This window comes from Octopus bimaculoides, chromosome 3 (genome assembly GCF_001194135.2).
Source record: "Octopus bimaculoides isolate UCB-OBI-ISO-001 chromosome 3, ASM119413v2, whole genome shotgun sequence".
In the NCBI taxonomy this organism is placed as follows: domain Eukaryota; kingdom Metazoa; phylum Mollusca; class Cephalopoda; order Octopoda; family Octopodidae; genus Octopus; species Octopus bimaculoides.
The window spans coordinates 143758703-143771033 of record NC_068983.1 but is presented as its reverse complement, the minus strand read 5'-3'; the positions used below and the strand labels follow the sequence as shown (position 1 = coordinate 143771033).

The window sequence follows — 12331 nt, the reverse complement described above, 5'->3', positions numbered from 1 at the left end:
ATATATATATATATATATATATATAAGATTCAGATAACTTGAGGTACTTTAAGTTGGGGCGCCAAGTCAGTCCGGTATTATCTGCACAGCTTGGAGTAAGGTGAATAAAAAGCAAATAAGTAACAAGGATGTCAAGGTATTAGTGCCGTAATGCACTAATATCTTGACCGACCGGTCGGCCGGCCAGGCAGATAGATAGATAGATAGTAGATAGATAGATAGATAGACACACATTCATATATATAATTGTGTATGTGTGTGCACATGCACGTGCGCACACATACACACACTCACACATAAAAGTATGAACACATAAAAGTATAAAAATGTGTGTGAGTGTATGTCTGTATATGGGTAAGTTATACATTTGTGAGTGCAGGAATAACAGGAAAGGGGCAGATGTTTTTACTTTTGTTTCCTATGTGTTTCACAATCACAATTATTCAAAATATTATGTCGCTACTTTATAAATTACAGATTGATACAATTACAAAAAATCTATCAAAGAAAGGCTTATAAATACAAATGTACTAACATTTAAATACATAAGTGTAACACAGAATGAACACATAAGAGAATATGAAAAATAAAACCGGCACACACTTGTGCACACACTATTCTATAAGATACACTTGGAGTTTTTGCCAAGGATAATTTTAATCTACTAAAACTTTGCGATTGCTTGCATGCATGCTTACATATGTGCCTGCTTGTAATTTGATACAGCCAATATGGTGCAAAATGGGAAAATACTCTAAAAGTAAGGTACCCCTGAAATGTGAATACAAACAGAATAAAACAAGTTTCCTGTAAATCAGACCACAGATTCCCGAGATACATAGTTTTTTGGGGTACCTTCATAGATACCCAAAATGGAACATTATGGGAAAATACTCTGAAAGTAACGTAACCCTGAAATGGGAATATATAATACTGTGAAAATTATTTCCATTAATTTTATGTTTACGTTATATAACAATTCCTTTTGCATTTTTGTAGAAATGTGCACATACTAAATAAATGCTGTTACTGGAGTTCAAGTTTATCCCGGGAGTTCTATTTCTATTAGATGCAGTAAATAATCAATAAAACCGTAAACATGAACTTGTAAACCAGACTTATGATAATACGAACAAATTGAAATATTTAACTGAATCATCATAAAATTAACTTTCATTTCAATAGTGACCCAACAGGTCATGGGTGGTCCAGTACAAGTATAAACAGTTAATACTTCAGGCAGCAATCCCCATTACAACAGTTTCAATCCAATGTAAATCACTGGGAGAAGGCTTTTTTCTTCTTTTCTTTACAAAAAGAAAAAAAGCAGAGATAGAATAACTAGCTTCTTGATTGAACCCCAGTATGGTTTCTATTTTATGAAGCTTTAAGGTTTCCTCTGAACTGTATGAAGTTAGAAACAAAGATCACTAAGTCAGTTACAATAAAGCAAATTTACCACTGTAATGTCAGAATTTATGAGATTTGTTATTTATCATCATCATTTGAACATCTACTTTCCCATGCTTGCATGGGTCAAACAGTTTATTGAAGCATATATTCTATGGCTGGATGCCTTTCCTGTTGTCAACTGTCACCTGTTTCCAAACAGATATTTCTTCATGACCAGACATATTTACAAATAAATGACACTCACTTATATCATGCGATGTCAAGTCAAGAAGACATGCAGACTTCTTACATTTTCCATCTCCCAAATCCACTTACAAGGCTTTGGTCAGCCTGTGACTATGGTAGACAACACCTGGTCTAGGTGCCATGCAGTGGGACCGAACCTAAAACCATGTCATTGGGAAGCAAACTTCTTAACCACAAAATCTGCACCTATAATATGTGATGAATTTTCCCAAATATTATAGTCAGCATTTAATTTCACTAATTCAATATATTAATTTTTTTCAGGGCCTTATTTCTAACATAGCATAATTTTCAATATTTCAGAAGTCTATTTAAAAAGGGAAGTTGATGCATAATAGCTTTACAAGTTCTCTACTAATTCAAGCATGCTTCTAGCAAATAGAAACACTTTCTATTTAGAAAGAAAACAACATTACATACTTATATATTGCTTAGGGAAATATAAAAGAGGAATGACATTTTGATATTCATTCCTTTCTCAAGCATTTGTAACATTAGAAAAGCTATAATCAGTAACTCTAAGAGAGTCAATCATAAAGAGCAATTAATACCTTGATACATATTAAGGTCTCCATACAAATTGAGTTATCCTAAAAGTAAGGCTTAAGATAACAATTACATTCAACATTAAATAGGTCTTATATTTGCCTTCCCAATAATACACATTTTGTTTTCAAACTTCAAAAAGTTAATGAGTAACAGGATAAACAGAAAGCAACCAAATCAACTAAAGTATATACATTGGCATTAGGAAGGGCATCCAGCTGTAGAAACCATGCTACAGCAGATAGCTGGAGTCTGGACAGCTCCCTGCTAGCCAGTTCCATGTCAAACCGTCCAACCCATGCCTGTATAGAAAGCAGACATTAAATGATGATGATGAAAACTTTTGGAGCTTAACTTTTGTAAGATGGTTGGTGTTAGGAAGGGCATCCAGCAATAAAAACCCTGCCAAAACAACCCCAATTAAACCATCCAACACACACCAGCATGGAAAATGGACATTAAATGATGATGATATATAGTTTATATGCATAACCATGGTAGCTGATACACATTCTTTTGGTGGGAGGAGGGCCATTAATAAGATTACATTATAAATAAATAATTCAGGAATAATTTATAATGATGATATAACAAACTTCAGTTAAATTAGAAAAGAAATACACTTTTCAACAACATAATACAAACTTAATATAAATACTGCATTACTCTTTACTCTCTTTTACTTGTTTCAGTCATTTGACTGCGGCCATGCTGGAGGCCCGCCTTTAGTCGATCAAGTCGACCCCAAGACTTATTCTTTGGAAGCCTAGTACTTATTCTATCGGTCTCTTTTGCCGAACCGCTAAGTTACGGTGACGTAAACACACCAGCATCGGTTGTCAAGCGATGTTGGGGGGACAAACATATACACACACATACATATATACATATATATGACGGGCTTCTTTCAGTTTCCATCTACCAAATCCACTCACAAGGCTTTGGTCGGCTCGAAGCTACAGTAGAAGACACTTGCCCAAGGTGCCATGCAGTGTGAATGAACCCAGAACCATGTGGTTGGTCAGCAAGCTACTTACATTCTTTAAAAACATTTGACATCATAGCATACACTTGCCATTGAAAATGTCAGTTCCCTTTCATTATATTCTTGATAAATTTTCTATTTCTCATAATGATACAAAGTCAGAAATTTACAGAGTAGTGCAGACAGCTGGAGTGACTGCAGTAGATTCCGAGAAGTGTTTTCTCAACTCCAAAAAGTTAAAAAGTCATATCAACCACACAATTTTCTAAGAAAAAATAGAGGTATTAGACAACCTTTTAGTATTAAGATTACTCAATCAAATGTAATGCTTATTCATTCACATTACGTTGAAGAAATCATATATTATCTCATCTTCAGGATTTTGATAATTGGTTGTTTACTTTCAGAATAACATTGCAAGGTAGGTGTAAGAGGCTTGATCTGGCTGGTTTGAATGTTAAAGGGTCAAGTACTGAATATAAGACATTTATTCCGATACCCCATCGTTTATGTCCACTGACTTTGTTGTAGCCACAAGACATAGGACTTTTCTTTCAGTTGGTCATCATTATTGTTATAGCATTGCTTACCAGCAGTGTGACAAACACAAGGACACATCTCGTATCAACTGATGATAAATAATAATTATAGAACATAAAACATGTTAGTCTTCACTGCATGCAACTAAAACTACAGATAAATTCTCACACAATTTAAGTACAAAGCATGCTAGAGAGAGATAACATTAGCAAATTGAACTGAAATGAAATCCCAGATAAGACACAGTGAGAGGCACAGATATAATAAACCTGTTCTATTCCAAAGTAGACTGAAGTGGAAAGATAAATAAATTGACAAAACAGTAACTAGAGTTACAAAATATATCTCATAAGATTTTAATATTTTATCTCAAATATCTTTTTTAATGTATATGTTTGCATTCACACAACTCTCCTATACATGCACAAGTGTTTGCTAAATACACACTCTGACTGATGTTTACACTCTTATACCTCAACAAATTTTGCCAAGATTAAGATTTTCATAAAGTAGTCTCAAACATCATGTCATACTCCCTCAATATTTCAATGGATAGATTTCATCCAATAATAGTTTCATTGCTATAATCACATTCATCTTTTTATTGTATTCCTCCATTCTATCTCACAATGAAAGGCACAAAAAAAAACGTTTTTTTGGTGTTGCTGAATTTGTTTAGATATGAAAGATCTGCAGGATGTACTTGAAGCATTTTAATTATAAAAGTTACCAAGTTAAAGTGAATTTTTAATAATAAGCAAGCAGCACATTATTATTGTTGTTGTTCCTGTTGTTATAAATTCTATGTATCTCACCATCAAAAAAAGCCTGTACAACAAGGTTTTACAAATTACTTTTGAGCTATGTCACCCTTAGAGCAACAATTAGCAGCACATGGAAAATCTTATATCTCTACAAGAAAAATAGGGTCTCTGCAGTTCAGAGTCAGGAAAACTTTTTCTGCTCTATCAAATATATAATTCCCACAGTCAGTTTTGCATGATTATACAAAATTAGGAATTAAAATTTTTTATTTCACAATAAAATCTATTTCTCCTTTTGAATTACACAAACATCCAAAATAAAAGAAAAACTCTATTGGACATGGTTTAGAATTGTAAGAATCTTTCCTTTCTTCCTATCCCTTGACCATGTGATCACTGGGGTATTTGTGATGACATCACAACCAGATTTTGCCACTTCTCTGTCTTTTGTTACCCAATAATGAGTTGGCAAAATTGAGGTTTGTCCACTCTTTGATGTTAATCTGGGTGACAACTGATCCAGAATGGATTCTAGTTTGCTTGTCATCATCATGAATGTATCATGAGCAAGTTAGCTTAGCAGCACCATTCCTTTCCAAGCTGTTAGTCACAACTGAATGACTCTACCTGAAACACATCTTGGCCTCCAACACTAGGCTACTGACCTGAGTTGGTTACTGTGCCCTAGCCAGTGACTCCTTGGGAAGCCTTACCCAGAATCACTTGTAAGAATATTGCACAACATAGAAGAATCATTTATAGAAGTAGTAAGAAAGGCACTAGAATATTTCAAGTATTACAGCCTTTATATATCACCCCAACCATTAAATAAGACTTTCAGCTTATTCTTATTCAGATCTTAACCTGGGAGAGACATAATCACAGAGTTTACCCCTTACTTAAGGATATGTTAAGGGTAAATGTGGAAAAATAGCCAACTTCATTTGTTCATGCCAAACAAGACAATGCAAACAATATAAACAGTCTCTAGTAGGTGCTTCTTAATTTCATACTGAAAACTGATTATAAATACCACAATATGAATTTGTTCATTTATATAAATAATTTTTAAACATTTAAAACAAAATCATTTAGAAAAAATATAGTAAACAGGTTACACAGATGACTGAATCAACTCCTGCACCTTACTAAGACTAACTTTATAAATCCCAGAGGCAAAAGTTCAATCTCAGCAGAATTTGATCTTAGAACAATAAAACACCAAGACATTGGTGATAGGTTTTGGGAAAGTATTTTCAAATTTGATGCTTACATTAAAATCAGTAGATTTTAAACTAAAAATGATACAATTTCTTAAATCATATATAAAACATTAAATTAAAATTACATTTCGAAAACATCACTTTTTATAAATATCCTACTGTCTGACATTTTTAAACTAAACCTACCAATTGACACTTTAACACAATCTCTAATTATATGGTGAGACAAATGTAAAGTACATTTAGGTTGGCTTATGAGATGTAAAGTTGACATCATTAACAGAGATTAACACAAAATAATTTAACCCACATCACACATAATAGCAAAATATCAAATAGTATATGAACAGTTTTAAAATATATTCCAACAAAGGAAATATATTTTAGCAAATATTAAACTTACTACAACAGCTTATACTGCTTAATGAGCGTAACTTTTATTTCTATTTTCCCCCAATAATATCATCACACCCAAGACCATTCATGTTACTAATTAAAATTCTAATAAAAACTGACAATTATATTCTAAACATATCAATAAAAAAATGTCTTAATTAAACACCTCCAAAAGCAAAATTATTTTGAAAGATAATTAGAATATACAGCCAAGTTTAGCATTACTAGAAGAAATGCAGATTCATTAAAATATTCTCAAGCCATGGGATGTAAAATCTTCAGGTCAGCTTTCACCACTTCATTCCAAGAATGAACCTTAATGAGTAGTGAAATTTCACAAATACTTAACTATTCAATGCCTTATTCAAAATAACTAAGGAAAAAAGAACAGAAATACTTAAGATATTTTTGTTTAATTTTACTCAAAAAATCTACAACTGTTTACTGTTAAGCCAATGCTATTTTAAGGATCTACATGAAAATAAAATGTTTAGCTGTATGATCGTAACTTGCATCATGCTTTCACTAATTGTTTTAGGTGCCTATTTAGACACAAGCACTCTCTTAGGCCCCTCACACTTAACCCATTAGAGCATAAGAGGTCAGAGGAGACTTCACCAATAGCCAACTGGTAATCATTTTCAGCAGAGTAGACAACAAGCAATGAGAAATGCTCCATCTGGCTCAGGAATCAAATCCATGACCATGATTGTGGGCCTAACACGCTAACTGCTAGGCCTCATATCTTTCCTACACATATACATAATTTGAGTTGCTTGAATCACATAATTATACAATTTGTATTGCTTAAATTACACATAAATAACTTAAGTAGCAAAAAAAATATCTTTATAAATTTCTTCTTTTTAAATATAACTATATAATTTTTGCTCCTGTTATTGGGTTGAGGATAATCTACATGAAGGTAAAATGTGACATGTTTAATTATGCCTAACACAATCTCAGTTTCTCTCTCCTTGACCTAATTCATCAGCTATCTTCACAAACACACTTCATACTACAATCTGAAATCAAATCAACATTAATGTAATAAACAATACCCAATCCTCTCACATGTACTATTCTTTACATTAGATACACTTCAAAACCCAAATTTTATGACGCGTTCAACAAAAGAGAAACTTTGAATGATTAAATTTTCAATATCAAATTTATGAATAAATTTATTTTTAAAAATTAAAAAGATTTGAAAGTTGATTTTTTTTTCCCATAAAATGATAAATGGATTTCAATATCCACCCTGGCAATCAGTCAGTTATTTCTTTATAAAAGAGGACATTCAAGTAAAGACAAGAGGTAAAGCCTACAGAGATCGACACCATTATAAATCACTGGAACTTATTTTAATCAATCTCCTTGATGAAGACAAATATAGCTCCAGTGGAATTTGAACTCTGAATGGAAAAGAATGAAACTAAGTCATGAAATCCATTCATTCTAGTGTTCTATATTCTCAGCCATTTTCAGTGCTCTACTTCATTTAAACAATAATTAATAACCACTGTAAACTTTGTTCTCATGAAGTCTCTCAAATATAAATTAGCTACCTACATTGTAATCACTGTTTGCAGACTTTCAAAACTATTTCTAAAACCAAAATGACATGGGTGTATATAACTATATACAACATCACAAGAGAATCTATATGAAGTGCATTGGTTTTTCAGTTTTCTTGCCAATGTTTAGATCCTTTAGAGTCAATATACAACAGCAAAGGACATGGACATACGGACTAACACACACACACATTCATATATATGATGGGTTTCCACAGCTACGGTCTATCTTCAGTCCTCCCACAGACAAAGTATTAGCCAACCCAAGGCTGTGGAAGAAGACACTAACCCAAGGCATTGTGCAGGATAACAAAATCCAAAACCATGTGATTGTGAAGCAAACTTCTTAACCACAGTCGTGCTTGCACTCAACTCATTTGCGAGTTACATGTCATGGCCATAAAACACATTGACATGACATGATTAACTATCAACACCTTATCAGCCATAAAAATGAAAATTCATTTTTTTTTTATCAAAAAAAATTTACAAACATCAAATTAGACCATATAAATGAATATTATTTTTACATCTTTGTGTGAATGTAAGATACAAAAAAATGACTACACAGGTCCTTCCCCACCCCCATGAAATGAAGAGGCAAAAGAATGAAAAAAAGAAAGAAAGAGAGACACTTGCAAGTTCCTCCAGAAAAGAAATAGTGGCTTACCTCCATGTTTTTTCTATGACGTCTCTACAACTCACATAGGATGCATGTTGGTCTTGAAGCCGTGATCGAACAACTTGGTATGGATATGTTGCTGCAGCAGCAATCATTTTTGATATGGCAGCAAAAGTTATGTACTCCAGTGAACTCTACAAGACAAAAAAAAAAACAGAAGAAAGTGAGTGAAAGAATGATATGTTATCTTCGATAGTTTAGCATAATCAATGTTAGATGGGTAGAGATCATGCATCTAAGCCTTTTTTCTTTGTTAATATAAATTTATTTTGAGCAAATTACTAAACACCAAATAATGTTCTAAAAGTACTAGAAAGTATCATTTTAATCTGGATGTCTTCAAATGAACAGAGCAATTTATCAGCTATGAGAATCTGAACTATGCTGGTAAGTTGATTTGAGCATGGGATTAACAAAAACCACTAAAATAGTACCTGGTTCTGAGAGAAGATAACTGGTTGGAGTCAAAATAAAAGAGACAATGAATAGAGAACTTAACTGGTGGATGAATATGGTTACTAAGAAAGAAATTATCAGGAAAGCTATCACCTAAAAGAAAAGATTAGAGACACAGAGCTGAACCAGAATGAGACATTACCCACAAGCTTCAGAAACTTCTGCTAGACAAGGATATCCTGCCAAACATCCTTCAATTCAAGGTTAACATTTGAGCCACACTCTAAAACCTAAAAAGTGAACATGCAAAATTACTTTCTCACTACTCATGAACAACTCACAGATAAAAAGCATCACATTCCTCACTAATACTGATCTTACAATTTGAACACTTTGCATGGTAGCCAAACACAATTCTCATACACAGAAAAGGTTTTGATTTATGAAGCTGACCCGCACCACCTACCCCAGGACTTATAGTCCTGCAAACTGCAGGGCAACCTCAATAGTGCTGGTGGTACAAAAATAGCACCCAGTCCACACTAAGTGGTTGGCATTAGGAAGAGCATCCAGCCATAAAAGCAACACCAAGCAGACATTGTCATTGGACACATCAGTTACTGTCAAACTGTCCAACCCATGCCAACATGGAGCATGGATGTTAGATGATGGTGATGATGATAAAATACTACAGAAAATAAATAATTGTTGATTAAACACACACCAGACAATATAGTACCATGCATACATCTGGAATGCTGTACCTACCAATCAAGTACCAATGTCTCAGGAAAAGAAAAAGGAAAACTACCTGATGAACAGACATTTCCACAACAACACATTCTAGCTATTTGGGTGTTCTCTCCTTTTTACAACGACAAGGATGGTCACTACTTCCTTAACTCTTTCGATACCAATCTGGCTGAGACCACCTCTGGCACTGTAGTACAAATGTCTTGTTCTCATAAGTTTTGAATTAAAATCTTCCACCAAACCTTAGTCACAATTTATGTTCCTAACACTAGCTTAATGGTAACTTAAATTATTTTACTAAATTCTTAGTTACATTTAAAATTAATTGAAAGAAACACAGAGCATCTCAAAATAAATATGGTAACGAAAGGGTTAAACTTATTGATCATACTACATTCACCTATAATGACACACATTAAAACTGTTTCTTTCATTTTTACCATGGCGATAATTCATAAAACCACTTTTTTCTCTTCTTATGTTTTCCAATGAATCAGTAACCTAAAAACATTTACACTAAATAACTTCATTAGCTTCACTCAACCATCTTATATATATAAAAGTTACAAATTCTATTATCTAGGTTAATTCAAATCTAGGAGAGCCTGCACAGGACTGTTCTGTTTCTTCTGACTTAGTAAAATAGATAAATACCCATAACTTGGCTGTGAAGTTTAGTTTTGCAGCAAATTGAAGTTAAGAAAGCATACGCAGAAACTGGTCTATCACAATTTTGTGTCTTCTTAGACTTGGTATAGATGTGTGACAAGTTGGAAACAGTTTATAAACATTCTGTTATGCATAGAATGCAGTACTGCCTTGGTGAAAAATAGTACTTGTCATGAACCATGAAACAAAAGTTGGGAAAACAATCTTCAAGAAAAAAAAGTGTGTGTGCATGCATGCATGCATGCACTAAACACAGGCATGACTGTGTGGCTTCCCAACTACCTGGTTTTAGGTTCAGTCTCAATGCATGTGAACTTGGGCAAAGGTCTATAGCCTCAAGTCTACCTAAGCCTACCTATAGCCACAAGTCTACCTAAGCCTTCTGAGTAGATTTGTCAGATGGAAACTCAAGAAGCCCATTGCATGCATGTGTGTCTGTGCAATACTTGTAAACAATGTCAGCCATAAATGTGGTGTCTTTTGTTTCTAATCTTCCATAAAAACATGTCCAACCAAAGCAGACTATATTACCTTATATTACCTTACATAGAAACAGGTGAGGATTAGTGACAGAAAGAGCATCCAGCCATAGAAAATCTACCCCAATGAATTCTGTTTGACACATATACATGAAAAGTAGATGTTAAAACAATGATGATGATATGGCTATACAGACACACATACATATATATATATATACACAAATAGGTAGGTGTTAATTTGAAAACACAAATTTAGCAATTCATTATCTAGAGGTTGATAAAAGAAATGGTCAACTGAGTTAGTAGGATTGATATGATTGACTAAAAACCTTCAAAAGTGGTGCCCCAGTATGATCACAGTTTAAATTAAATCAGCAAAAGAACAGTAGATTATACCACATATTGCATGGTACAGTTGTATATTTAAGAGATGACAAATTATGTACATTATTTACATTTGACAGATATTTGTCCTCATCTTGTTTGTTGTTAACACATTTCGGCTGATATACCCTCCAGCCTTCATCAGGTGTCTTGAGGAAATTTTGAACCTGGGTTTTCATTCCTAAGGTATTTTTCGATATTATTATCCAGGTCACTGCCAGGAATCGAACTCGGAATCTTAGGGTTAGTAGCCTGCACTCTTAATCACTACGCCATATTCCCGTGGGCATATGGAATAGTTAACAACAAACAAAATGAGGACAAATATCCATCAAATGTAAATAATGTATACTGCATAGTGTAATGAATATCAATCATAGTATAAATATTCTCCAACTGTTGTGAGTAAACAGGGTTATCAAGAGGAAATGGCCAAGTCTTAACAAAAGGAAAATCAGTACAGAAAAGATAAGCAGGAAGAAACCAAAAAAAAACAAGAGCTTAACATTGAGGAAGGAGCATTAATAAACAGATCAATAAAGAAAAGAAAGTGAAAATCCTCCATAGGATACACTATTTAAATAGGGTGAATAGTCAAAACAAGAAGAAAGTAGCGGGTCCATTGCTGTCACTTTGTTTACAGTGGTTATTAATCATTGTTTAAATGAAGTAGAGCACTGAAAATGGCTGAGAATATAGAACACATTCTTCTCCATTAAGAGTTCAAATTCCACTGGAACTATATTTGTCTTCATCAAGGAGATTGATACAAGTTCCAGTGATTTATAATCTTTTTTAATTTCATTTTATTTCTTTTTAATCTAATAAATTTGATATTGAAAATTTAATCATTCTAAGTTTCTCTTTTGTTGAATGCTTCATAAAATTTGGTTTTGAAGAATATGTAATATAATGAATAGTACATATAAGTGAGAGGAATACGTATTATTTATTACGATTGCGCTGGTATGGACATGTGGTGAGAATGGATGAGGATAGCTGCGTGAAAAAGTGCCACACCCTAACAGTTGAGGGAACCCGTGGAAGAGGTAGGCCCAGGAAGACCTGGGCTGAAGTGGTGAGGCAAGACCTTCGTACATTGGGCCTCACCGAGGCGATGACTACTGACCGAGACCTTTGGAAATGTGCTGTGCGTGAGAAGACCCGGCAAGCCAAGTAAGATCGTTGCCAGTGCCCCTGGACTGGCTCTTGTGCGGGTGGCACATGAGATGCACCATTTTGAGCGTGGCCATTGCCAGTACCGCCTGACTGGCT

The 12331-nt window shown here is 33.8% G+C and overlaps 1 protein-coding gene across 3 annotated transcripts in view; it reads right to left on the bottom strand.

The window, feature by feature from the left end:
* The window catches only part of LOC106878287 (mitochondrial folate transporter/carrier), a 101078-nt gene that overhangs the window by 39753 nt on the left and 48994 nt on the right, over positions 1-12331 (bottom strand). For all 3 annotated transcript variants that reach the window (XM_014927464.2, XM_014927465.2, XM_052966606.1), the window contains exon 6: positions 8361-8506. In XM_014927464.2, coding sequence (XP_014782950.1) covers positions 8361-8506 — 146 coding nt within the window. The remainder of the gene's footprint in view (positions 1-8360; positions 8507-12331) is intronic.